The sequence below is a fragment of the Rhinolophus hipposideros genome (assembly GCF_964194185.1).
Source record: "Rhinolophus hipposideros genome assembly, chromosome: 10".
Classification (NCBI taxonomy): Eukaryota; Metazoa; Chordata; class Mammalia; order Chiroptera; family Rhinolophidae; genus Rhinolophus; species Rhinolophus hipposideros.
In genome coordinates, this window is record NC_138056.1 from 13,707,767 (window position 1) to 13,734,377 (window position 26,611).

The following is a 26,611-nucleotide window of genomic DNA, read 5'->3' on the forward strand; positions in this document are numbered from 1 at the left end:
TGAGGGCTGCTGTCCCGAGCCCTGCCTGAATGAATTCAGTCTGTCTTTCTCTCCCTAGGACCAGCAGAGCCACGTGGAGAACAGACAGAGACATGGGTCTGATGAATGCGATTGGGTTGCAGCCCCGGAACCCCACCACATCAGTAACATCTCAGGGCACGCAGACTCTGGCCCTTCAGCTGCAGAATGCCGAGACACAGACGGAGAGGGAGATACAGGAGCCGGGGACAGCAGCGTCAGGTACTGGCGAAGGTAAGCGCCCAGTAATGCTGGAGGAGAACTATGCCTGGGGGTGCACAGTGGGACCCTCCTAGCCCCTCCACATGGACAGATGGTGCTAAGGGAATGCCACTCCCCAGTCAGGGGGCGTACCCCTCACCTGCCTGGGCACATCATTTCCCTGATCGAGGTTACTGAGTCCAGCAAGCCGAGCTGCTCTTCCAGCTTGAACACCAAGTACCCTGACCTCCCTCTCCTCTAAAACTTGGAGGACAGAGGCTGTTCTTCAGAGAGCGCACAGAAAGTAGCCGAGATGACAGAGGCTACGAGACATACACTGCTACAAGCTCTCATTCCAGCGACATGCACCCCAGACCCCAGGCTTCCAAGGCCACCCCACACGGTAGCTTGTCTGTCCCCTGCAAATCTGGCAGGTTTGGGAATGACAGGTGAGCTCCTCTTGTGCTCCTATTACACCCATGGATCATTGCCATCTTGACTGCAGCCTGGCACACCGTCCGCCCCTTCCTCTCACCTATTTCAGGTGTGGCTCAGCCAGCCTCAGCCCTGGCTCTCTGTGCCAGCCTCACCTCTAAGAACCAATTAGCACTGCCCAGCAGTAGAGCTCGAGCCACTTTGGAGTCTGTTAGCAGTGTGTGAAACAGGCTTGTTCTCACTCAGTCACTCTCTTTACCCCCTACCCCAGCCCTCTTGCTGGGCCGAGCTGCAAACAAGCCAGCCTCCAAACAGACATACATTTTCTAGGTCTGTGTGGAGCCATTTGCTCTAAAGAGACCATGCGAGAAGCCGTGGTGTGCATCAGGCAAAAAGTCACCAATTTGCCCGTCACTCCAGGGAACAGATTTCTATACTGCAGACCCCCCACAGGGCACTGTCCCTCTCGCTGCCATGAACTGAAATGTTTTAAAGTTAAGTCCCATGTTGCTCTGTGGCCGACCACCTCCTACATTTGAGGTCAGTGACTCTTGGTTGGGTGGAAACCCCCGTGGCATGGCCATAGCAGGTGCAGTGCGGGCTGGAGCAGCCAGCTGCAGCTTCGGGCCTCAGGGAGGAGGAGAGAGCTGAAGCCTCCTCCCGCCATCCCCAGGCTGAAGGCTTAGTCTTAGGCGGTCTCCTCCGATTTCGTCCCATGGCCGTTGACTGACTGTCTGAACATGTCAGCCGCTTGGGCTACAAAAACAAATATGCCTTGGTCCTTCCCCAAGGAAGTCAAAGTCTAGAGAGGGAGGCAGATAATTGTTTGTGAGCTCCTTGGGAGCTCAGGGGAGAGGCCGTGCTTAGCCTGTGGGGCTCAGGGAAGACTTCCGGAAGAGGTGACCCCGAACTGAGCCTTCAAGGATGAGGAGGAGTTAGTCGGGGGAGAAGGCTTTTCTGGCGGAGGACACAGCACGTGCTAGGACACCAGCTTCAAAAAGACCACACTACACACAGGCCCACTAGCCAGTCTGTCCGTGGCCTGCCGGCAGCTGAGAACTGAGACTGCATGTGCAGGGGGAAGGATTGTAGGGAGCTGGTTTGGGGGTGAGGCCTTCATTCTGGAGATGAAGTGCAACAGGGGTCCTGGAGCTGCCAGCGTGAGAAGGGCAGTCTCTGCTCTTTCACCTCCCAGAGAATCCTCTCCTTTTCTTTCTTTTTTGTTTAATTTTAACTTTTCAATTACAGTTGACATTCAGTATTGTATTAGTTTCAGGTGTATAGCATAGTGAATACACATTTTTACAACTTACAAAGTGATTCCTCTCTTTCTTTCCGGACCAGCATCAGCCCCTCTCTGACCTCCAGTCAGTGATGAGTGCCTGTCTTCCTGTCTCGGGTGGGAGCGGAAGGCTGGCGGAAAGACAGAGGCTCCCTTGCCACCAGTTTCAAAAGGCCAGGACCTCGTTCCCTCCCTGTCTCGTCCCCGTAAAGGAAAGCAGATGGTGATGGGTGAACCCTTCAGAGGCCCGAGACGCTCTTCAGCAGGAATAGCCGTCAGGAGCTGGCACCTTGGTAGAAGAGGCTCTCAGCTCACTGCGTCTCCCTGGGAACTTGGCCTAGCATTTTGGACCACCAGCTCTGCACAGCATTACAGGCCCTTTCAGAAAGCCCCACACCAGAAAGAAGTCAGGGGAGGAGAAGAGGTGCGGGTTGAGGGGAGAGACGTGGCGACTGACGGACGGTGTCACAGGCCAGCCTCGTTTCTCCTGGGGCCCGGAGCCTTGTTGTGAGGTGCTGACCCACTGACGACCACTGACCACTGCTGCTCTGGTGGTGAGGCCGAAGGACCAGGAATGAAGGGTCTCTCCGGGCACACTGTGCTCTGGCCCATCCAGTGGGCAGGCATGGGGCTCTGCACACCACCACCCCACTCCCAACCTCTGCCTCTTTCCACGTTGGCAGACTGGTGGCCGCATCTGTAGAAACGTGTAGAAGAAACCCCTTCTTCTGGGCTCAGCTAGAAGGCAGGGCTGGGGTGGGGGGATACCACTTGCACAGCCCACGCACACACACCAGGGGCCCAGATTTATTATGTGGGGAACAAGCTCTGCTTGTGGTGATTACTGTTCTGTGGCCTCCCCTCCCTCAGCCGGTTCCCATCAGCTAGCACGCGAGCTGCTCCTCATTTTCTTGTTCTATAAAAAATTTGATTAAAATCCATTCAGCTCTTTCTAGAACTTCTAGGAAGAGCCCTCCACAGAGGAAATCTGCACGTGTCGGCTTTTTGCTTGTCCAGCTTTAAAGCTTCCCTACCTGTCACTGAGAAGGACAGGGGAGCATTCCCGTGGCTCCCTGTTGGCTCCCAGCTCTGATCCAGTGCCTGCCTGACATGCAGTAGGCACTCAGGCAGTGTGTGGAAGGAAGGAATTGAGCGGAGGCAAGGCCCTGCCTCTGAGCTTAATTGTGCCGCACTGTTTGGGGAGCCCATGGTTCTGCCTCTGACCACTGGGGCAAGATTGCCTGGGTCTCTTTCTGGTCTGATGAAGACGATAGACCATCTGCTGTTGCGTGGGCCCTAGGCTAGGGAAAAGCACATGTGAAAAAGGGGGCTGGAAGACCAGTGTACCCCTAACGACAGGAGGGGCATTTCCTCCTTTAACTCAGCCTCAGTTCCCTCTTCTGGGCATTGAAACCCCCAGAATTAAAGTGGGGTTACAGGGAATTATGGGAAGTTGCTGATCCCACCCTGGCCTCTGCCTCCAGAATGTACCTTAGAAATTGCCAAGGAAAGGATCTCTCGTCAACACTAAATCAGTTTTCCTTTTTTCAAAGACAAAAAGAAAGGCTCTTGGTACAGAGACGGAGACAGCAGAATTAACCCCTTAGCCACCACTGCTTCTGGAGCTGGTAGCTTGGATCCCTGACCATGGCTGCCATTTCCCTCAAGCTGCATGTGCTTTCCTCCTGAAGAATGTGCTGGCTGCCTTCAGTGGCGCTTAGCCTAGAGTTCCCAAGACAAGCACAGCTCACAGCTGTCTAGGCTGAAGCTGTCTGCACCCAGCCCAGAGGAAACCATTGGTGTGTACATTTTTAATTCTTTCAGCCAGTCTTCCGAGCACTTACTTTATGTCTCGGGACCATGAATCCAAAGGTATTGCAGAGGGAACCAGATTCAGAGATGAAGCCATGTCTCTTCCCTCAAAAAGCAAGTACAGAAAGGAAAGTGCTTCTCCCACAGCAGAGGGGAACCTGTGATCAGTTTTCAGAAGCCACCTTAAGCGTGGAGCACCTGTAAGCAGCTTGAGAGCCCTTTTCATTCACTCATGCCATCAGCTGACCAAGTGCAAGACCAGGCTAGACGCTGCACCCAAAGGTGAATGAAACTTAGTCTGAGGCCTTCAGGAACTTACAGCCCCGAAGGCTGGCGTCACAGCCACAGATGACTCTTACACAGAGAGGCACCGGGAGGGCTCGGAAGGAGCAGCCCTCCCAGCTGGGGACCATGGGAGTCTGGGTGAGAGAGGTGGTGCTTGCATTGGCCCCTGGAAATGAGTGGGCCTTAGACATGAGGCGACAGGCAAGTGCAGAGCAGGGGGAGCACCCGGTGTGCGGTCATGTGTGTGGGCAGGGCGGGCAGGCATATCGCCAAGCTGACTCCGCTCTCCTGAGGTCACTGGGCGCAGAGGGGACGGTCAGGAAAGTGGCTAAGGCCTGACCAGGGGGCCCGTAAATCTCAGGCTAAGGAGTCTTGACTGCTTGGAGCCTCTTGGAGCTGCTGGGTTCTGAAGAGTATGGGTTTAACCAGAACTCAGTGACTCGGAGCTTGATTGGAATGGTAATGGAAGCAGCATGGAGGCTGCGTAGAAAGGGACGATGTGGAAAACAGGAAGACCAGGCCGGAAATACGGCCATAGTCATGGTGAGGTGGCCAGAACCAGAGCCACTGGCGCAGTGGGAGAGGACAGGGGGCTCAGGTCTGAGGGCCAGCAGCAGGGCCTCTGAGCTGCTGGCGTGGCAGCAGCCAGCTCCTCAGGGCCCCAGTGCAGCCCTGTCCGCCCCCCAGCAGCAACAACATGAAAAGAGCTGCTGGTTCACCCGGCTCAGAGCCCAGCAGCGTGAGCTCCATTGCCAGCAGGCAGTGGGCCAGCCCGCTGCACATCCCAGGCTGGGCTGGGGAGGCCCTGAGGGCAGAGTTCTTGGAAAGCAATGGGGTGGCAGCGATGTCCTCATGGGTCTCCCCAGGCAGCCCTTTTGGCTTACAGGATAGAAGCTGTGCTGGTGCCGAGACCCTAGGTTGACCCACTAGCTGCCCCACTGTGGGACAGCTTGTTCCCTGAGAGAAGTACCCTGAGAACCCTGCAGGTTCTCGTTCCTTCTGCCCTGGGAGTTTGCACTGAGTTGTCTGAGAGGAAAACCTATAAGGGCAGCCGTCTTAAGGCATGGGGTGTGTGGATGGGCAGAGCTGACCAGGAGATCTGGAAAAAAGCAAGCTGCACATAAGCCAAAATCCAGGCCAAGTCCCCACTGCTTAGGGCCGAGAACTGCCTCAGTAAGATCCGAGGAAGGACTGAGGGAGGCTGCCAAGTACTAACGAGGAGGGGAAGGTCTAATGGGACCTTAGACGCCGATATGCTGTGCAGCTGGCTGCCTGGCAATCCAGTTCCAGCAACAAGCAGAGAGAAGGGACTCGGCAGGGAGGAGCAAGGAGGGTCTTGTAAAATTAGCTGTTGACAAGTCCCCCAAAAAAGAAAAAACTCACTATCGAACCCCCCAAATCTGCAAAATCCCAAACTGCCAGCAAGTAGCCAGAGGAAACAAATCGATAGGCCTGCTTATCTGTCCGCTGAGCATGGGTTGGAGGGAAGGTGCCTCAGGTTGGAGCTCTGCTCCAGACCCCAGGGTCGCCGCCACCACCACCACCACTGACAGTTGTCTGACATGCACCAGGCACTTGGCGAGCATTCGCATTTCCTCTGCCCAGAGGTTTCATCCCATTTTTATAAGCCAGGAAACTGAGGGATATGGATAGTAAGATCACACAACTATCGTGTTTCCCCGAAAATAAGACCTAGCTGGACCATCAGCTCTAATGCATCTTTTGGAGCAAAAATTAATATAAGACCCGGTCTTAAGACCGGGTCTTTAATATAGTATAATATAATTATAATATAATATATAATTATAATATAATACCAGGTCTTATATGAGACCTGGTCTTATATTAATTTTTGTTCCAAAAGACGCATTAGAGCTGATGGCCCAGCTAGGGCTTATTTTCAGTGAAACAGTAGTGAGTGGCAGAACCAGATTTGAGCCAAAGCCTTGTCCACACGAGGGAATGCCCTGGCCTTTGAGGGAAGGACTAGAATCTTGTCTTCCTGCCTAGAGCTGCAGGCTGAACCCTCACGACAGGGCCACTGTCTGTCTCCAGGGAACAGGGTGAGGTTATCAGGCGCCCAGCCCCAGGAGAACAGTGCTTGGGAAATACGAAAGCTGGTGGGTAAAGGGGGAAGAGAGAGGTGATGGAATGCCTTCTAGGGAACAGTTCAAAGTCCAGTCTTCCTCAGGGACTTTTAGGAAGTAACAGCAAAGCAAACCGTTTGCCTTTGAGCCACACCCGGTGGAGTGCCCTCTCTTTCCAAAGAGCAGGCAGCATACCCCACCCCAGGGCTACCAGTTCCCCCCCACACACACACACACACACACACACAGGGAGCAGGCAAGCAAAGCAAGCTGCCTGGGCCCTCAGCTGCCTTCATTCAGTTAATGACTAGCCTGCCACTGGTGCTGAAAGGGTTTAAGCCGACCGCCTGCCTTCGGGTCCAGCTCTGCCTCTTAACTGGCTGGGTTGCCTTGGCCACCTCATGGTAATCCTAGGCCTCAGTTTCCCCACCAGTAGAACAAAAGTATGAATTGGGATCATTGCGGAGTTTTCCCACTCTCGTCTCTGACTCAGAGTAAGGCAGTGGACCTCTTGTCTCTGCTTTTAGCCTGGAGTCCCCCAGCTCCTGCCAGCAGTTGCCTGCCTGGCTCAGAGGACCAGGCCATCAACGAATTCCTCCTCTCTCCTGCATTGTACCTTCCAGGTGAGGGCTCAGAATACGGCGCCAATGGAGAGGACGCCCTCAGCCGGATCCAGCGGCTGATGGCGGAGGGCGGCATGACAGCGGTGGTGCAGAGGGAGCAGAGCACCACCATGGCCTCCATGGGGGGCTTCGGGAACAACATCATCGTCAGTCACCGCATTCACCGCAGCTCCCAGACAGGCGCGGAGCCCAGCGCCACCCGCACACCCTCGCCCCAGCCCTCCACCTCGCGGGGACTGCTCCCGGAACCCGTGCACCTGGCAGAGCGAGGCCTAAGCCCCCGGACAGCCTCCTGGGACCAGCCTGGGACCCCCGGGCGGGAGCCCCCACAGCCAGCCCTGCCCTCTTCCTCCCCTGTCCCCAGCCCTGTTCCCCTTCTTGGCACTGAGGGACCAACCCTGCACTGCGACCTGACCAGTAACAGCCACCTTCCTGACGGCGGTGGCAGCAGCAGGGGGGAAGCTGCAGGCCCCAGTGAGGAGCCACGGAACAGGTAGAGACAAACGTGTGCACTGGTGCTTCCCCTCGAACCGCTGAGCAGAAATCGGACCTCACAGCTGACTGAGAACTGTACCCGCGGCAGAGCTGCGGCTGCATCGGAGCAGGAGCAAGAGGGTGGGGGGTCGAGAGGAAGTCAGTCGGCGGGCATGAGGCAGGCGAATGGGCAAGGCCTGCCTCAGGGGACTAGAAGCTTCCAGGGGGACTACAGCCCAGGAGAGCCACACTACTGTGCTGAGTGTGAAAGGAGGAGGAAGTGGGTCTCCCTGCCATGAACCCCCCTTTCTCCTAGAAACAGAGCTCAAGGGACTCAGCCCTGGGCAGAGAGCCCCAGAAGGTGAGCAGTCTTCCAGGTCTGGGCCATCCTGGACAGTAGCCAATGGGCAGCTTTGCCCTGTCCACCTGCTGTGTGGGCAGAGCCACTAGGAGCCCAAGAGCAGGAGGAGTGGCCTGTCCCCCAGAAACCATCTCTCTTTCTGAGCCTTCCAGAGCATCAGCCTCTTTTATCATCTTGCCCCACAGAGACCACTGTCAGGGGTCAGGCCAGGCGTCCAGATTCCTGAGCACAGCGACTCCCTCCACTTGCTAATGGGGGACTACCACGGAGTGAAGGGGGCAGCCTGCTTGCCTGATACAGGATGGGGTGAAGGGATGGTGGGCAGGTCCTCAGGAGCGGGGGGTGTAGGCTGGCCAGCCCCCAGGGCTTGTCCACCAAGCCCTCCCTCCCCACCCCCAAGGCCCTCAGAGCAGCACCTGTGGGTGTCAGTATTACCTGAGCCTAGGCCCAAGCCAGCCCAAGGCTGGGGGCGGGGATGAGACTCCAGGTCAGAATGTGAGGTCTTGGTCTGTGATTTAAGGTGTTGCATGTGGAATCTTGAACTGTACGTGTAGTTTCTAGTGGAGAAATCAAGGCTCTGATTATTTTGTTTTTAGTATGAAAATGTGATTTCTTTTCTGTTTGTAACTCATCATAGAAACATTGTGGTGGGAGGAGAGGGGATAGTCTGACTGCTAATGAGGGAAACACCAAAGATCTACATCATTAAAATGATGACATGCCCCTCACCAGGCTCCTCTCTGTTTTTATGGAGGATGAAGGGACGGGTGGTGATTGGGGGGCAAAGCGGGGTGGGGGGCCTTGAACTGACTGAACTGGGTCCAGGTTCTCCCAGGCACTGCCGTCCTAAGGGGCGACCCCCAACTGGTGCCGCAGCAGAGCCACTCAGGTAAGGGCTGCCGCCTCTGTTGCGTACTGTGTCTCTGTGCACCACCACTTCCTGCTTCTGGGGGGCCTGCTAAGGATTGGGGCAACCTAATTAGTGACAGGCGGATAGGTAGGAATGACAGAAGGTCACTCACCTTGATTGCTTCCCCCGCAGGACTGTGGGTGTGGGGTACAGATGTAACCTTCAAAAAGCTGGATCCCTCCAGTCCTGGGAAACCACCATAACGCGTGTCTGGAGCTTGGTCTTGTGTACTCATCCCCCCAAGACTCCAGGCTGGTGCTCAGGTCTCCCCTCACTCTGTGTCCGCAGTACAGTGAAGGGCCTGCTCATGGGCCTTCGCCCACTTCAAGTTACAAGCCAGTTAGAAATTGGAGATGGGTGTTTGCTCCCCATCTTACAGAGGTCTACAGGAAAAGCAGCCACCCAGCGCTTCTGCTACTAATGAGTACCTGAGTTTTCTTTTTGCATGTGCCCAACTGTGTCCCAGACACTATGGGACTTGCAGAATTATAGATTCTACACTAGAATTTTCTAGAAAAGGATATATAACAGTGGACTCTATACTAAAAGACACCTCAGCTAGATGTGTGACCTAGGGCAAGGCAAACCACTTAACTCTCCTCTGCTTCACTTTCCTCCCTTGTAGGACGTAGGGCTTGTACCGTACAACCCCTTTTGTTCCTCCCTCATTCAGTTATTCCCAAGTTCTGCCAACCCTTTACCTCCTGTGCATGTCCACTGCCACCGTCTCACTCCAGCCCCCATCATTCCTACCACGTACATCCTAAAAACGGTGTCCAAATTCGTCTTCCCGAAGCCAGATAGGTTATGTCACTGCCATGCAGAGCCATCGCATCAAATGTCCTAGTCAGACCTCCAGGTCTTCTGAGTGCTATGTACATTCCCGTATTTGTCACCATATTTATCACATACCACCAAGCTAAAGTATTTGGTGTTCTCCAGGCAACAGCATTTCCTGGTTGTTGGGCTATCTGCCTTACTTAGGCCTTTCTCCTAGGAATGCCGAATGATGGACGGATGACACTGGGTCAAGCATTTAAATCCCCTTTGTAAACTTTGAGTCTTCCCAGATTCTGCCTAATCTGGATTGTCCCCAACCAGCTGGTACCTCTTCTTCTCTAGAGTCTCTTACATTTTGTTAAAGATTTCCCTTAACCTGTTTAAACTCGAGGGATTTGTATTTGTATCTTAAATACAGTAGTTTACAATCCAGTCAAGGAAATGTGTCTTTGTGTGTCTCATAAGGCCTCATGTAGATCTTTGTCCCTGGGTAAATGTGTGTAAATGAGGGAGGGAGGGAGGGAGGGAGGACTAGTTTTCTAAACAAATAACTTCTAAAAGAGGCTCCTTTGATTTAAAGATAGGTGTTTTATTATAGAATCCCAAATAGATATTGTTTCCTCTTACTGGTGCCACAAGGAAATTCTTGAGGTTAGACCAGATCACAAACCTGTGAAGGGAAAATCAGAAACTGAGAGAACTAAGAGTTCTGCACCCAATTCCTCTGTGGGGGGTGTGGTTTTCCACGCTTTCTCAGAGTGTTACTCTCCCCATATCTCTCGGTGGTCACCCACCCAGAAGCTCTCTGAACCCTCTCCTCTGTGCAGCCTCTTCAAGTTACTTCCATCTCTGTAATCTCAAGTCATTCGAGCTCAGAGAGCACTGAAATGGTTAGAGCAGCCTTCCTTGAAAAGGTGGAACCTGAGCTATGCATTGAAGGATGGAGGGAGAAGGGCACCCCACTGCAATCGAGGAAGAATTCCTTGGTGGGGACTAGACTGAATTTGTTGAGTGTAAATCCTGTTCCAAGGACTCAGTGTGTATTCTCTCTTAATCCTCATCACAAAAACCCTCAGAGGAGGGTACTGGTATTACCCCCAGACCATCCAACTAGTGGAGCCATAGTTTGAACCCAGATGGAACCCTGACTTGCTCTGTTATTTTGGTAAAAGGGGTATGAGGCCTTGTGGATGAGGTGACCCAAATTTGGCCCTGCCAGGCCTCACCTTTGCCCTCTGTGGCAAGAATGAACCGAGCCCCATCTGTTGGAGGCCCCTGTCAATACCTTCCATTCTCCACACCAACCCCTTCAAAAGCCCATGCCGGATGGATAGAGCGCCCCCAGGAGTAAAAGCGTTGCATGTCATAACAAGGTTGTGGGGTCAGCAGGACAGCTTGGCAGTCCCATTTGGAGATGAGGAAATAGGTCCAGAAAAGTTCTATGGACCCAAGTTGTCTGTGGACCCAGTTGGATCAAAGGCAGAGAACAAAGACTAATCCAGGTCTCTGGTTCCCAACTCAGCTCTCCAGTTCCACTGTGGGTTCTGGGATTGAGGGAGGCCAAAGGCCCCACCCCATAATAGGGATTTCAGAGAACCTGGAGCAGCTTTGCCTGACAGCTTCTGGAAGAACTCAAGACTGGAGACATTTCTGGTTTCTGTGGCCTGTCCTCGGTCTTGCTTGTCTCCCCATCTGTTTTATCTGGCCTCTCCCATCCAGTTGGTGTACACACACATCCTGCAGGACTGGTATCCAACTGTCATATGAACCAACTGAGCCTGATTCCTCATCTGTGAAGTGGGGGCAAGGACAATGGCTTCTCTCTTTAGTCCAGCCAGCCAACTCCCGCCCTTGCCCTCAGAGCGCTGAGGACCCGCCCGACCCTCCACCTCCGTGTTCAGCTTGGAGAAGTCCACACCAAGAGCCCGCAACGCTGACCCTTGCCTGCGTTCCCGCACCTTTTCTGGCTTCCGCAGGAAGAGCTCTTGCCGTTCTCTCCTCCACTGCGTACCCACCTCCATCACCCCCACACCTCACGTGCAGCTTCCCCACCCCACTCCGCCTCTCTGTCCATCCTTTGGGTGAGGGTGAAGGAGGGGCGATGAATTGTTTTTCCAGGAAAGAAACCAGCCGTCTTATGGTTAATCGGATGCTTGTGCTCAGAGAGTTTGGGGAGACAGGCCTCGGGGCTGGGGTGTAGGGGGCGATTCCTACCCTGGCCGGGTCCAGAAACGGCAGTCTCGGAGCGAGGCAGAAGCGCGAGTGCCTGGTAGCGCAGGGCAGAGCCTGCAGGGTCAGGGGAGGGCGGAGCTCTCCGAGGTGCTGAAACCGCCCGGCGCCCGGTCCTTCGGGCGCCCCAGCCAGGGACCCCCGGGCCCTCCCGCTCAGCGCAGGCAAGGCTCCAAGTCCGAGGTTCCGGCCCGTGCGGTTCCCGGAGACCTCGAGAGACCGGCGGCTCGCCTTCTGGGGTCTGGTTCTGGGCTCCACCCCAGGTGACCTTGGACACGACTTTCCCTCACAGGCACCCATGAACTCGCCTTTCAGGCCTCGGCTGCGCATCCCACCTCGGGGCCAGAGAGGGTGCGCACCCCGTCCCCTGCATAGAATGTGGAAGCAGGGAGCTGGGCGGCGGGGGTTGGGGGGCAGGAGGGGGTTGTGTGCTACAGGCGGGCTCCTCTCCCTGGCGGACCGTCGCCGGTCTCTCTCCAGCTCCCTCCCAAGCCTCGACGGCGGCGCCCCTCTTCTCTGGCTACCCGGCGACCAACACGCAGCCCCGAGTTTGGAAACACCGGCCCTCGGCTCTCTGCCCGAACGAAACCGTGGCTGCAGAGCCGACCCCACCCACCCATAACCTCCTATTGGTGTCAAACAGTCGCGCCTCCGCGGTCCAACTGCGCGCGGGGCCATATAGGGAGTGAGGTACCCGCGGGGCGCGAGACAACCTCCTGGTCCCCGCGCCTGGTCAGAGCGGAGGCGGGGAGCGCAGCCTGACCCGGCTGCCAGCTCTCTCCCCAGCCCGCGAGGGGGCGCCGCGTCCCCATGACAACGCGGACACCCCACCCCACCCCACCCCACCCCCCAGCCTCTGGGAGGACAGAGCCCCCAGCTGAGCAACACTTTCGACCGTGGGAGGTGCCCCCACAGTGCCCGAGCGAGGAGCTGCCGGCCGGCTTCAGTCAGGGGGGCGCGTAGCTGGGGTCCCCGGTGCCCCAGGTGGCCCCCCGCGCGTCCTCGTTGGGTGGCCGGCCCGAGGCGGGCGGCGCGGCCCCACCAGGATTGGCTGCTTCCCCGTGACATCACGCGGCTCGGGGAAAAGTGCGAGCGTGAGCGCGAGTCGGAGCCACAGCGCCGGGAGCTGCGGGCGGAGCAGGGGCCGCCCCTCGGCACCCCGTCCCCGCCCCCGGCCCTCGGCCCCGCTGCCTGCCCCGCCCGCTGGCCCGCGGGGCCGCCCTCCTATCCCGCCGTCTGTCAGGTGCGAGGGGAACGGGGCGGAGGTGTCTGGTAAGTGACTCTGCGGCGGCGCGGGGGCGGAGGACTCGTTGGGGGAGGACGCAGGGCTCCCGGACACTCCGGGGCTGCTCAGAGACGGGTCCGACTGGGACAGGGCCCCAGGCTTCTTCGGGGGCGAACGCGGTGCCGGTAGCTGCAGAGGGCGCCGCTAGGAGAAAGGCCCGGTGTCTGTCGGAGGCTCCCCCCAGGTACGCCTCTGGGAAGGAATGGCCATTCAGGAGGTCGGTAGGGCGTGCCCACCCACACCCCCAAGGAGCCAGGGGCAGCCGTCTGGAGCGGGACGCCGCACTCCGGCCCTCCCACTGGCAGCTCTGCAGGGCGCCGGGCACTGGAGCCCCAAAGAGCCTTTTTCCCGCCCGTCTCCCTGCCCCGCGGCACTGCCAGCCTACTCCTGGCCATGGAGTCCTCCATCAGCGACCTTGAACCCCGACGGAAAACACCCCTGCCCTCTCCTGGCGCCCCTCCCCCACTCCAGGACTCCCCCGACCCTTCCCCGAGCTGTTGCCCAGGCTCAGAGCTGTGGAAATCCAGCGCAAAACCCCGAGCCCCGTGGTTCAAGTGTCAGGCGCAATGTTGGTGCCAAATCCCCGGCGCCCCTTCTCCTTAACTCCTGCGTTTCCTCTCCCGCCCCAGGGATACATCCAGTTTCCACAGCCTTCCCGGAGCTGTAGAGTGAAAGCCTAAGAACCTACCCCACCCCCCACGGCGTCCAGAGCACGCGCTCCGTTTTGGTCCCGGAAAGGGGTGGAGGGGGAGCTCGAGGACCCAGCAAAGCACAGTGCCCACGCCCAGCGGCTGCAGGAACTGCGTGCTAAGGGGTTGGGGGAGGACGGGGCACTAGAGAGACAGGGCCCCATCGACAACCACGGTGACGTGGAGGAGCCTCCAGATGGGCCCAGTAATAACGCCCAACCCGGCCTTCGAGCCTCGCCCAAACCCTGGATTTGAGGAACCAGGTGCCCACTCTAGCCGCTTGGTGCCAGACGGCACTTCTCCGGCGGGATCAGGGTTAGAAGTGTGGGAAGAAAAGACTCTTACACTCTCCTAACCCAAGCCTCGGCTGGGCCTCGGGGTTATGCGGGTGCTGCTTGCACCCTCTCGCCGGAGCCGTTTGACGATTACACGTAGCGGGCATGCTGAACCGAGCCTGGTGTCCTGCAAGGCCGCGTGGGGAGACTCTTGCAGCGGCTTCTCCACAGAAGTCAGTCCGAGGTTGGGGAAGTCAGATTATGCACTGAAGCGTTGGGGACAAGATACCACTGAGTATTCGGCTCACACGATGCCCCAAGCTCAGGAGGCCCTCGCAGACCACAGTGTAGTCTGGCCCTACCATCCTTCCCCCGGACCCTTCCCCACCCACAGGGGGGCGTTATCCAGACGCCGGCTCTTGGTCCGACTTTCTCCGCCCTCAGGCAGCCAAGGTCTGGATTGAGTCTCCAGGCGGAGGCGTTTGGATGTGGCGGGTCACTTACTGTCGGCCCTGCATTTACTCGTGACACAAGCGCCTTGAGTCTCCAGGCGGTTATGCACATGCACGTGTCCACATGGCACGGGCATGGTCGCGCGCACTCCGGGCGCACTGGTATCCAGGCGTAGCTGAGCGCGCATACACGCACAGGAAAGCAGCTACTAGCTTCTACTCCGCTCCCCAGTAATCACACATAAACAGAACTCGCACTCGCCTTCCCGCCCACACGTTCCTTGCCGTGTGCCGGGTGGAATCCGGGTGCCCTTAACTTTCCCACTGTTGAACCCCAAGTGGAGCTTCGGGCAGCTCCCGGGCGGGACCTGGCGAGGGGCCCCACCTCCCTTCCCTGGGGGGCCCTGCCTGAGGCCGCCCCTGTTCGCGGTCTTGGAGTTGGGGGCGGTGGCCAACAGAGGCCCCCCGCTCTAGGTCCGGAGCAGTCACCCAGGGACCGACATTGCCATCTAGCGGTGCGCACAGCTCTGGCTGGGCGGGGCTGCACGCCTCCCAAGATCCCAGGCCCGCCTGGATCCCAGAGAAACGCGCGGGAGGGGGTTGAGGTCAGAAAGTCCGCTGAAGACCCGAGGGGTCCAGAAGGACAACAGGGGTGGGAGGCGGAGAGACACTGCCCCTCGCCCTGTCTGCAGCTGGCAGCTTCCCCAAGCCGTCCCAGAGCAGGACTAAACCACTCGTTACCTATGGGGACAAGATGTCCCCATAGAAGACAGAGATCTCTTCTGTTCTGGGAAAGCTAAATGGAGGACCCGGCAGGGAATGGGAGGAGACCCTACCCAGGCCTCCCGTGACCCAACCCTAGATGTGTGGTTTGGAAGGGGGAAAGAACAGGGGCAGGAAAACTACTCTGAAGCAGTAGGACCGTGGAGTTGAGAAGATAGCACCTGGATTCTAATCCTGCCCCCACCCCTACTTACACACTGGGTGACTTTGGGCAAGTTAATTAACATTATCATCATCTATTAGAAGATACATGTGTAAGATGAGGATACTAACAGTACCTACCCTTTCATGCTGCTGTAAGGATTAAATCAGATAATCTATAGAAAAAGCTCAGAGGGACTCCTGACTCATTGTTAACACTCAATAAACAAGAGCTATTATGTTTTTCCCTATTTGGCACCTCCAGCCCTGTTCTGATCTGGCTGGGCCCTGTCCTGGCCTCGGGAGGCTAAAGCGATGGTTTCCTTCCTGCTGGCTGACAGATCACTCCTGCCCACCCTACGCCTGCCTGTAGGTGCCAGCGGAGGGCAGCCTCTCTGCTTATGCCCTCCCAGCTCAGAGGGTGATGCCTGAGGTGCTATTTCAGAGGCTCTCAGAGCTGAAAGGGGCTGTCAGACATCTGGGGAGGCGGTGGTATCTGGTCTTTGCCCTTGACTCATTGGTGACCTTGGGAGGTGGTACCACTCCCTCTAAGCCTCTCCTCCGGTAAACCAAGGATCTGGGCAAGCGAATTTAAACTGTCAGGCCAGGAGGCTCGGTCTGTCTTCGATGGTGGATGAGAAGGGCTGAGGCCAGGCTTGGCAAATGGCTCCAGCCTCCAGTACATTTTCATGCTGGAGATGGAGTTTAGTTGCTGATCTCCTCCCAACCCCCTCAGAGCTGCTCAGTGAGAGGTCCCAGGACGAGTCCTCTCTATTTCACAAATGAGAGAGGTGCAGAAAGGTGAGGTGTATTGTCTAAGGTCACAGCTAGACCCCCGTTGGTCTTGGAGCCAGGGCTGCAGGATGAGTGCTCCTCCCCTTCTGGCTCCCTCCCTCCGGACCTTCTGCCTTTCCCTCTCTGTTTCTCTCAATACAGACACACAGATCTGCGTATATGACAGTGCCCTGCAGGGCTGTGATGGGGCTGTGTGTGAGTGTGTGTGTGTGTGTGTGTGTGTGTGTAATGGTGCTCGTGTTGGCGGGTGTGAAGGAGCTGGGCTCAGCGGCTGCCCTGGCACCACACACTGGGCGTGGGCCTCCCTCACATGTATGGAAGAGGAAGAGAGGGAGGAGAGGTGAAGAGCAGCCCGGGTGGGAGGGAGTGCAGGCTCTGGGGAGGGCCCTGTGCTTGGGGACCTCAGCTGGTATACTGGTGGGCCACCCGACAGCCTCCCCTGCAGCAGTCCCTCTCTTCCTTCTGGGACACTCACCCTTTGGGTTCTCTTGGAGGCCTTGGGGCTGCCCTGGCCCCTGGGAAGCCATATTTCCTCAGCTGATGGGCCCTTTAAGCTTCTGATTGTTGAGGGCCTCAGCCCCTGGCTGCTGACAGACCCCAGCTACCCCGCACTGCACCCCTGTGCCCCAGGGTGGGGATGAGGGCTCTGAAAGGTATGTAACTCCCTAAGCCTCTCTGCATGACACTCCCCCCTCATCCTCAAGGCTCCCAGCTCCATGCCACCTTCTCTGGTCCTCTGGGAGGCCTTCTCCCAGGTGAGAGCACTGACTCTTGTGATTGGGCCTCTCTCTGCCAGAACTCTTAGCTCTGGGACAGCAATGTGATGCTGAGCAGCTGTGGAACCTTGGTGATGCTAACACCTTTGTGTCTCAGTTTCCTTATCTGTAAATAGTGAAAAATAATGGTTTCTATCTCATAGGTTTGTTGTAAGGATGAAATGAGTTAATACATGGTAAAAATAAAAAATAGAATGTGCCTGGCACTGAGGACAATAAATGTTAGCTGCTAATACAGAGGGCGCCAAAAAGTGGGTACACATTTTAAGAAAGGAAAAAACTGTATTAAAATTGTAATAGTCAATATGTACCGGTAACAAAAGATGAATACAAGTCATATGTATACATGGCACCCCCGGTACATACTCTTGCCCTTGTCCCCAGTACCTTTTTTTTTGCCCCCGCTCCCTGTTTTGTTTTTGTTTGTTGTTTTTTTTAAAGATTTTATGGGGGAAGGGGAACAGGACTTTATTGGGGAACAGTGTGTACTTCCCAGACTTTTCCAAGTCAAGTTGTTGTCCTTTCAGTCTTAGTTGTGGAGGGCGCAGCTCAGCTCCAGGTCCAGTTGCTGCCATTAGTTGCAGGGAGTGCAGCCCACCATCCTTGTGGGAGTCGAACCGGCAACCTTGTGGTTGAGAGCCCTTGCTCCAACCAACTGAGCCATCTGGCACTGGCCCATGTAGAAATCAAACTGGCAGCTCGGAGCTCCAACCGCCTGAGCCACCGGGCTGGCCACTTGTTTTTTGTTATTTTTTTTTTAAGCCATTGTTTCTCAGTCTAGTTGTGGGGCACAGCCTCCTGGCCCATGCTGATATTATGAACCTTGCGCCCCTCCTTCCCCCAGACAGTTGGTCGGCAGCTTGCTGGCTGCCGGCCGTTCATGCCAGCTGCCAGCCACTCACGGTAGCACAGGTCAGCACACACCAAGCTCCGGCTGCTCACGGCAGCCCAGCTCCAGGGAGAGGCGTTGTTCACAATCTTAGCTGTAGAGGGCGCAGCTCACTGGCGCATGTGGGAATCGAACCGGCAGCCTTCGGAGTTAGGAGCTCGGAGCTCTAATCGCCTGAGCCACCTGGCCGCCCCTCTCCAGTACTTTCTGTAGGGATTGGAGAGCAGCAGGTCCCCAGGTAATGCTTGCTTAAGAAATGACCAAAGGGGTGAATAAATGAACACTTCCGACCAGGGTCACATGCTGACATCTGAGACCACTCATTCCCTCCTTGTTTGCTTCCTGGGGCCTCACCCACACTGGCCCACTGGCCTTGTCTCAGACGTGCCTCAGGGACTTCGCTCTTGCCATTGCCCTTGACTAAGCCCCTTTCTACAGCTCGTCATTTGGCTGCCTCCTTATCATCCAGGTCACCTCCTTGGAGAGCTCTTCACTGGTCACCCAGCAGGGGACATCCCTGTCTGTCCTCTGATTCATTTACTGCACCATTGTCGCGCCTTGTTTTTTGTTGCTCACATGTTTGTATGTTTCCCTTTATTGGATTGTAAACTCCGTGACAGTGGGGGCCGAGTGTTTCATCCACTGCTGGGACCGCAGCACCTGGTGCTGGCATTCAGTGGGCACTCAGTATTGAGGAAGTGATGCGACAGTTCTCTAAGGTTCTGTAGGATGATGTTCCTCTGTCACCTTGACTCTACCTTACTCCGCATTACCCCACAGTTCACTCCTTTTCTCTCTCCTTCCTCCTCCAGACACTGCTCACCCACCACTGCTCTCCAAAATGGCGAACTTCACACCAGTCAATGGCAGCTCGGGCAACCAGTCTGTGCGCCTGCTCACATCAACCCATAACCGCTATGAGACAGTGGAGATGGTTTTTATCGCCACAGTGACAGGCTCGCTGAGCCTGGTGACTGTCGTGGGCAACATCCTGGTGATGCTCTCCATCAAGGTCAACAGGCAGCTGCAGACAGTCAACAACTACTTCCTCTTCAGCCTGGCATGTGCGGATCTCATCATAGGCGCTTTCTCCATGAACCTTTACACCGTGTACATCATCAAGGGCTACTGGCCCCTGGGCGCCGTGGTCTGTGACCTGTGGCTGGCCCTGGACTATGTAGTGAGCAATGCCTCTGTCATGAACCTTCTCATTATCAGCTTTGACCGGTACTTCTGCGTCACCAAGCCCCTCACCTACCCAGCCCGGCGCACCACCAAGATGGCGGGCCTCATGATTGCTGCCGCCTGGGTCCTGTCTTTTGTGCTCTGGGCGCCTGCCATCTTGTTCTGGCAGTTTGTGGTGGGCAAGCGGACGGTGCCGGACAATCAGTGCTTCATCCAGTTCCTGTCCAACCCGGCAGTGACCTTCGGCACAGCCATCGCGGCCTTCTACTTGCCCGTGGTCATCATGACGGTGCTCTACATTCACATATCCCTGGCCAGCCGCAGCCGAGTTCACAAGCACCGGCCTGAGGGAGCTAAGGACAAGAAGGCCAAGACTCTGGCCTTCCTCAGGAGCCCCCTGATGAAGCAGAGTGCCAAGAAGCCCCCACCAGGAGAAGCTGCTCGAGAGGAGCTGCGCAACGGGAAGCTAGAAGAGGCGCCTCCACCGGTCCTGCCTCCCCCACCACGCCTGATGGCTGACAAGGACACTTCCAATGAGTCCAGCTCCGGGAGTGCCACCCAGAACACCAAGGAACGACCACCCACAGAGCTCTCAACCACAGAGGCCACCATACCTGCCACGCCTGCCCGTCCCCTACAGCCTCGGGCCCTCAACCCAGCCTCCAAATGGTCCAAGATCCAGATTGTGACGAAGCAGACAGGCAACGAGTGTGTGACAGCCATCGAGATTGTGCCTGCCACACCAGCTGGCATGCGTCCGGCAGCCAATGTGGCCCGCAAATTTGCCAGCATTGCCCGCAACCAGGTGCGAAAGAAGCGGCAGATGGCAGCCCGGGAACGCAAGGTGACACGGACCATCTTTGCCATTCTGTTGGCCTTCATCATCACCTGGACGCCCTACAACGTCATGGTCCTGGTGAACACCTTCTGCGACAGCTGCATCCCCGAGACAGTGTGGTCCATTGGCTACTGGCTCTGCTACGTCAACAGCACCATCAACCCTGCCTGCTATGCCCTCTGCAATGCCACTTTTAAAAAGACATTTAGGCACCTGCTGCTATGCCAGTATCGGAACATTGGCACTGCCAGGTAGGCAGGCAGGGGTGGCACAGGAGGTGCTGCTGGTCGCATGTGTGTGCGGGGGGACCACATGGCTCAGCTTCTGTGGGGCAAGATTTCAAGGCACCTCTCCGTGTTCATGTGCTGAAGAGAACCGAGGTTCCCAAGACCCTGAGAGGCTCAGAAAGAGGCTCTGGATTTAGAGAGACCAGCTCTCTGCTCGGGCTGAGGGTCAGCCCCAGGAAGTGTCAGAATCGGAACTGCCAGGCCCATCTCTGTTGCCCTGCCTCAGGGAGCAGGGGTCACTGGCCTATGTGGGCACCTGCCCCACTGACCGACCAGCATAGCTGAAAGAATGGATGTCTGGAGGGGAGCAGAAGCCCAGGACCCTCTTGGGAGGAGCAGAGGCCAATGCTTGGGAAAGGTGGCTGGGTAAGGGAATGGAAGAGTAGGGTCCCCCATTCTGTTGTGATCGGTGCTTTCTGCCCCCCTGCACCCCGCATGTAGGCTCAGCCCCCTCCTCCCAAATCCCACTCTAGGGGTAGAAATCTCCCCCTGCTGCAGCTGCTCAGCCAGGTTGGGATGGATGGGTGGGCTGGCTGGAGGTCAGGTAAAGTGGGCTCTGAGGCACCCCCCAGACCCCCCCCCACATCACAGCCCTGGTCAAGTCCAGGATTGGCCAGCTGGGAGGTCAGGGTCTCACTCAGCATCCTGTGGCCCCAGCTTGAGCAGGGAGTGGTCCACCGGATTCCGACTTCTCCCACCTCCCCAAGGAGGGCTTATCCCAGGTCACCAACATGAAGGTGGGGCTGTGGTAGGCAGTGTTCCCGCTGGCCTCTGCAGAGTTCAAGGGAGGCCTGGGTCACCAGAGAGAGAATAGGGATGGACTTTACCCACACAAGCTCCAGTGCCAATGGAGGCGTGGATTGTAAGGCTTGCAAGCAACCCCCATCTCTACTCTCCTCATGGATAGAACCTTCCTGATTGGTAGAACCAAAAGACCTTTGCCTGGGTGAGGCTGAGATGGGAGTGTCAGCTCTCCGTGAGTCCTCCAGGTTGGTTCCCTCCCCCAGCCCTGGTGTGCCCAGGGAGAAACCAAGACTGAAAGGCTCAGAGGACTTGACGGGGGCACCCTTTCGTGGGAGCCGAGGGCCCTGGGATAAATTTTCAGAACCATTTTGCTTTTTCTGTGTGCTCTTTCCATGAGCTCTGGGGAACACCAGGCCCCCAAGAAAGCTGCTGTCCTCTCCAGCCTTCTCTTCCCTCCACACTCTCCCATCCCCAACAAATTACCACAGCAAACTCCCCAGGAAGGGGCTTTTATATATTAAAAAAAGAAAAAGGTTTTATTGGGAAAAAAATGAGTTTGTTTCTTAGTAATGGCATCATTGTGGGGAAGAACAAAAGGGGAACGGGAATCAAATCCCTTGGGGGGAGGCTCAAGCTGCCCAGAATCCCTTGTCCCTACCCACTGTGGGCACTTGGGAGTGGGGGCGGGGAGGGAAAGGGAAGAGGCAGGGCAGGATTGATAAAGCTGATGAGTAACAAGGCACTGGTGAGTTACATCTTGGGCCTGTGGGAAGAAGGGCATGGGCCAGGAGCTCTCTGGCATTCAGACCTGGCTGCTAGTCTTTTCCCTTCCCTTTCTTGGCTGTAAAACAAGAAATAAATATCGTGTTAGGAGAGTTCAGGTGACCCAGTCAAGATGCCCCTACACATAAGGAGAAGAAAATTCTGCCCCCTAGTGGTTCTTAATCATGGGACCTGAAAGCCAGTGGGATAGGGCAGCCATTATGCTGCTGGGCCTTCCCCACACCCCCAACTTAAACTTTCTCTGGGGATCAGATCACCTTCAAATTTCTGGTCCCAGGAGCCCTGGACAAGAGCCTGGGCCTCTTTATCTGAGAGGGGGCATTTCACCTCTGCCCCGTTGGCCTCCCTGGGCTGCTGGGAACCAGGAATGAGCTAAGGGAAGAAGCAGCATGGACAGTGAAGTCCTTCCCATACTAGAGGGGGCAGAGTTGAGCAAATGCACCCTATGGTGGGAGAGGTGACAAAGCCACGCCCTTCCAGGACTCTTTCCAGGGTCCTAAGCCAGATGCACCAACAGAGCAGTGTGACTGTTCTTACTGGGGCCAGAAGCACGGCTGTGGGCCAAGCTCTGCAGGCGCCCACTTGACGTAACTCTACAGAAAGGGAAATGGAGTGTAGACATGTCAAGCCATTCACCAGGGCCCAAACCCTCAGGCTGAACTATTCCTCTGGGGAAGGGGGGCTTTCCGACCCCTGCCACGACCCCCCACCCCCCACGGGTTGACCTTTGGCCTTGGCTTTGGTCTTGGGGGTGCAGGGCTTGGTCACACGGATGGTCTCCTGGCACTGGGCATTGTACCGCGCCTTCTTCAGGGTGCCTTGGCGGGCTTTGGTGCCTGAGCCCCCATCACAGGACCCCCAGTTCTCAAACTTGTACTTGCAGTCGGCTGGCGGGAGAGTGAGCGCCCCGGGTCAGAGCTGGGCGGCCTGTGGCCTCCCTCCACAGCCTACTCAGGTTTCATGGTGGCTGTGTCCTCCCCCTTTCGTGCCCTCCGCCGGCGCCCCACCTCACCTCCAAACTCCTTCTTCCAGTTGCATGGCACCCTGCACCGTATGCGCTGAGTCTGGGCCCCGCAGGTACCTTCGCGGAAACCGGCGCCACAGTCCTTGCTGCTGGGGGTGCAGGGCCCCCAGGTCCACTCCGAGCACTCGCTCCCCGGGCTGCCCTTCTTCACTTTGTCTAAAACGCACGGGGCACACAGCTCAGGACCCGGGGCCCGGAGAGACTCACTCGGGGACCCCTTCCCGGGGAGCGGACTTGGGAACCCAGGCGACCCACCAGTCCTGAGGTTGCCGGCCTCACCTGCCGGCCTCCAGCCCTCCTTCAATCCCCCAAGCCCCGTATCACCTTTCTTTTTGGCCACCGCGGAGGTGAGCGCCAGCAGGGTGAGGAGGGCGAGGAGGAGGACGCCTCGCTGCTGCATCCTGGGGGGAGAGCACGGGTCAGGGTCCCCGCCTGTCCCTGTCCCCACCGGAGGGCCGCGGCGTGGACCTCCCACCCACTTTCCCGTTTCCCAGGCCCAGAGGGTCCGGCTGCTTGGGCGGCGGCGGCGGCGGGAGGACTCGAGGGAGCGGTCCCGCGCCGCTGGCCGGGCGAGCAGCCGGGACGCGTCTCCCGGGGGGAGTGCCTGGAGCCCAGCACGCGGCTCAGACCCCCACCCGCCTCCAGCCCCCGGGGGGGCAGTGGCCCCACCGGGCCCCGCGCACTCACTCGCTCGCTGCCTGCGCTGCTTCGCTCCCTCCCGTGCCCGGCCCGTCCCGCTCCGGCCGCCGCGGCCCCTTTTGTCTCCAGAACCGGTCTGAGCCGGTCACATGGGCCCCCGCCCCCTCCCCGAGGAGGGACCCGCCCCGCCCCCTCCCCTGAAACCCGCGCCGCCCCCAGACCCCGGCGTCCCCGCCTCCGCCCCCGCCCCGCGCCCCCGGCGCCTCTACCCGGGCTTCCCACCGCCAGTTCCCGAATCCTCGCTTCGCCCCGCTGCTGTCTTCCGCCCTCACACGCCGGGCTCTCCTGGCCCCCCATCTTGCGAGCGCAGGGTCTCCTGGCCCCAGGCCCAGCTTTCCGCCCCCTCCCGGGGGCTGTCCGTGTTCCCCGGAGGACGCCAGCCTCCCTGCCCGCGGCGGAACCCTCGATGGACTCTCGGAAGGAGCGCGGATCCCGGAGCGTCACTGGGCCCGGCGCGGGGCCCGCGTCCCAGCCTGTGTGCGTGCGGCGCAGTCCCCGAGCCCCGGCTGCCCTGTAACCCCCTCGAGGCCCCACTCCGCCTCCCAGAGCCTGTTCGGCCCCCAGCGCCCCCCGAGCTGCTGTAACCGCGTACCAGCCCCGGCTCGGGCCGATTCGCCAAGTGCTCAGGGAGGTGCTCTGCTCAGTCTTGGGGAGCCTGGGGCGGGAACCCCAGGGAAAGCGAACGGGTCGGAGGGCGCTGCGCCTTTCCGGGGGCAGAGGCTTGCGGGGCAGAGGTGGGAGAATTGGAGGAGGAGGGACCCGCAGGCCCGAATTTGGTAAGACTGGAGCTGACAAGAGCAGTCTAAGCAGTTCCAGACCCGCCTCGGCGGGGGCTGCGGTTCCCCACCCCTTCTGACCCCGGGAGCTCCGGGATCACCTCACCCGATTCCCTAAAAAGCGAGCGCAGCTGAAGCCTGGGGGAGGGGGCTTTCCCTAGGCCACAGGGCAAACGGGCCAAAGAATCCGGGGCTCGCCCCCGCCCCACCTCTCTCACTTCCATTGTTACCATCCCTGCGGGAAGCGGGAAGCTGGAAGCTGGAGGAACTTAGCTCCTCCCTCCGCCCCGAAGAGCTAGGCAACCTGGCCGAGGTCAGGTCCCGGGCAGGCCCTGGGACCCGACCCCCTAACGAAGAAATAGGACCCCCATAAGAGGGTCTGCGTTCACGGTGTCCAGTTCCCCTCCCCCACATAACCCAGCAGATCCGGCTGCTTCTGGAAGACCTCTCCCACAAAAAAAGGAAAGCAGAAAGGAAAAAAATCCACTTTACTGAGTCACACCCAGCTGTAAACATGTCACCGTGAAGCCCCACCCCAACCCCAGGCCACACAGTCTGCAATGAAATGACTGGGGATGGTCCGTGGGGTAGGCGCCAAGCAGGGCAGCGGGCAGGCAAATGCAGCAGGCTCCGGATTTCTGGGAGGAAGCACTGGGGAAGGTAGGATCAGGTCAGGGGAGGGGGCTGAGCTCTCAGGGGCCTCAGAGCAGGGGCCCTAAAGGACCAGGTGGCTTAGGGAAGGCTCCCTGATAGGGCTTCAGGCCTCTCTGCCCTCCTCTGGCCCCTAAACTCTAGGGAGGGCACCCACTGCACCCGTCTGCACAGCATAGCCTCAGCCCGCCAGCCCACTGCAGGGGTGTAGCCTCAGCCCGCCAGCCCACTCTGCAGGGGTGTAGCCTCAGCCCGCCAGCCCACTGCAGGGGTGTAGCCTCAGCCCGCCAGCCCACTGCAGGGGTGTAGCCTCAGCCCGCCAAAGTCTCGCCCAGTCCAGTCCAGTTTCCTGCTCCTGTGAGCCTCCAGGTCAGGCCGAGGCTCGGGGGGCAGGTGAGTGCCCAGCTCCTCAGAGTCCAGCCCTAGGTCTGGGTAGCTCCTCAGGGGGCAGCACGGGGCTCCTTCCCTGGGGCATGGGTCCCCCCGTGGCTGTCCCACTGGAATGTGGCAGTGAGGTGGGCGAGGAGGGGTTCTGGCCCCTCTTCCGCAGCGATGGCCTCTGCTACACGGCTGTTTCCTGGTCCTCCCGCTGGATCATCTGGTAGTGCTGCCGGTTCTCCAGGTAGGCGGCCAGCTCCGTGTCCTGAGCCTTCTCTGCCCGCTGCCGGGGGGTGTCACCCTGGAGGAGGGAGGGGCTGCCATCAGGCTTAGGAGAGGGCAGGGGCTCCCCTTGGCTTCCGAGGGGGGGAGGGAAGGGAGGGCCTCCTGGACCAGGCCAGCCCCACCCCTGCTGGCTCAGGTTTCTCAAGGTTGAGGAACAGCTTCAAATCCCCAGAGGTGGACCTTCCCAGTCGCCCTTCTCACTAGGGCAACAAGTTTGCTAGAACTTGCCTCCCGCCCCCCTCGCTGATCTGCTCACCTGCTGGTCTGTCTTCATGAGCGAGGCCCCGGCCTCCACGATGTAGTGGCAGATGGTGCGCTGGCCCAGGGCTGCTGCCTGGTGCAGACAGGTCTCCCCACTGTGGGCACAGGAGCTGGCTGTGAACCCCATCCAGTCCTCTGGGCCCTCCCATCTGTCTCCCAAGGGCCGTCAGAAAGGGCAGGAAGTTCAGGGCTCTGGGGCAAGTGAGGTGACCCAGAGGATGAGATGTGGCCTGGAAGGGTTCATGGGCTCCCACCGGACCAAATGGGAGGGGCTGGATGGAGACAGGGTGGTTTCCAGGGAGACCGGAGTCCTGCACTGCCCAGACACTCACTTTTCCTCTACAGCATCAAGGATCTCTGGGGGGGCTGGCGGAGAGGGGAGAGAGAGGTCAGAGAGGCCTGGCAGCCTCTCCTCCTCCCCGCTGGGCTGGGCCCAGGGGCCCCAGCAGCACAGCTTACCGTGGTCCAGCAGGTAGCGGACCACTTCCTTGCTGCCAGTGCTGACAGCGTGGTGCAGGAGCGTGCGACTCCGATCGTCCCGGTGCATGAGGTCACCCCCGGCTCGGTGCAGCTCCTGGAGCTGAGGGTAGGAGGCAGAGCAGGGCTGGGGTTCCTCTGGGCTGCCCTCGTTCCAGCAGGTATGGAACACAGAAATGCCCCCAAACTCACAGGCCACAGGCCTCACACACATCACTCCCTACGAGCCACTGCGGGGCTTTCTGGAGGGTCAGGGGAGACAACTGGCTTCTCTCACCCCAGCTGCCTATGGACTCCCCAGAAGCACTGACAACCAGGCCCTGGGACCTGCAGTTCCTGAGACTTGCTCCTTTCTGATCGCAGGGACGGGGAGACTGAGCTAGGAAGCTCCTATGGATGGAGCAGGGCAGGGAGAGGAGCAAGGCAGAATGGGGCAATCACCGTGGAGACCGTGCTGAGGGCAAGACGATGACGGGTAATGCCTGAAGGTCAGCTCCTGGCTTACCCAGAGGCCCCACTCCCCAGTGCCCAAGGAGGCTGCCAAGGGGAAGAAGCTGGAGCCCAGGCACCAGTACCTTACAGAAGTCGTTCCTCTTGGCAGCCTCAACCAGCTCTTCACCTGCAGGAACACCTGCCTGTTA

General features: G+C 58.3%; 4 protein-coding genes across 13 annotated transcripts in view; 2 read left to right on the plus strand and 2 right to left on the minus strand.

Moving 5' to 3' along the window:
- Window positions 1–8,308, plus strand: part of AMBRA1 (autophagy and beclin 1 regulator 1) — a 157,484-nt gene extending 149,176 nt beyond the window's left edge. For 4 of the 7 annotated variants that reach the window (XM_081065101.1, XM_081065104.1, XM_081065100.1 and 1 more), the window contains 2 exons: window positions 59–252; window positions 6,744–8,305. In XM_081065101.1, the coding sequence (XP_080921227.1) occupies window positions 59–252; window positions 6,744–7,240 (691 nt within the window). In that variant the 3' untranslated portion in view covers window positions 7,241–8,305. Of the gene's footprint in view, window positions 1–58; window positions 253–6,743 lie in introns of all 7 variants that reach the window. The other 3 variants (XM_081065105.1, XM_081065106.1, XM_081065103.1) reach the window with 1 other exon arrangement.
- Window positions 8,309–12,652: 4,344 nt separating this feature from the next.
- CHRM4 (cholinergic receptor muscarinic 4) lies at window positions 12,653–19,881 on the plus strand. The gene is made up of 2 exons (XM_081062759.1): window positions 12,653–12,769; window positions 18,395–19,881. Exon 2 carries the CDS (start codon window positions 18,424–18,426, stop codon window positions 19,858–19,860), a length of 1,437 nt encoding a protein of 478 aa, XP_080918885.1. The 5' UTR covers window positions 12,653–12,769; window positions 18,395–18,423; the 3' UTR covers window positions 19,861–19,881.
- A 1,270-nt stretch (window positions 19,882–21,151) lies between these two features.
- MDK (midkine) lies at window positions 21,152–23,786 on the minus strand. 4 transcript variants are annotated; one of them, XM_081062763.1, is made up of 5 exons: window positions 23,131–23,214; window positions 22,768–22,844; window positions 22,432–22,599; window positions 22,145–22,306; window positions 21,152–21,477 (listed from the first exon to the last, which is right to left on the minus strand). In XM_081062763.1, the coding sequence occupies exons 2-5, from the start codon at window positions 22,841–22,843 to the stop codon at window positions 21,452–21,454; spliced, it is 432 nt and encodes a 143-aa protein (XP_080918889.1). In that variant the 5' UTR covers window position 22,844; window positions 23,131–23,214; the 3' UTR covers window positions 21,152–21,451. The 4 variants fall into 4 exon arrangements, with proteins under 4 accessions (XP_080918889.1, XP_080918888.1, XP_080918887.1 ...); XM_081062762.1 differs by lacking the exon at window positions 23,131–23,214 and adding an exon at window positions 23,365–23,495 and having other exon boundaries at window positions 21,339–21,477; XM_081062761.1 differs by lacking the exons at window positions 21,152–21,477; window positions 23,131–23,214 and adding an exon at window positions 23,735–23,786 and having other exon boundaries at window positions 22,033–22,306.
- A 603-nt stretch (window positions 23,787–24,389) lies between these two features.
- DGKZ (diacylglycerol kinase zeta) overlaps window positions 24,390–26,611 on the minus strand; it is a 28,852-nt gene continuing 26,630 nt past the window's right edge. The window contains 5 exon segments of the mRNA XM_081064732.1: window positions 24,390–25,248; window positions 25,489–25,588; window positions 25,826–25,859; window positions 25,953–26,073; window positions 26,546–26,589. Coding sequence (XP_080920858.1) covers window positions 25,132–25,248; window positions 25,489–25,588; window positions 25,826–25,859; window positions 25,953–26,073; window positions 26,546–26,589 — 416 coding nt within the window. The 3' untranslated portion in view covers window positions 24,390–25,131.

Excerpts from the sequence above, each read along its gene's own strand:
- CHRM4 (XM_081062759.1), top strand. The coding sequence starts at position 18,424 with ATGGCGAACTTCACACCAGTCAATGGCAGCTCGGGCAACCAGTCTGTG.
- MDK (XM_081062761.1), bottom strand. The coding sequence starts at position 22,843 with ATGCAGCAGCGAGGCGTCCTCCTCCTCGCCCTCCTCACCCTGCTGGCG. Across the intron at positions 22,600-22,767 it reads CGCGGTGGCCAAAAAGAAAG|ACAAAGTGAAGAAGGGCAGC; the intron begins GTGATACGGGGC and ends CGTGCGTTTTAG. Across the intron at positions 22,307-22,431 it reads CTGGAAGAAGGAGTTTGGAG|CCGACTGCAAGTACAAGTTT; the intron begins GTGAGGTGGGGC and ends CTCTCCCGCCAG.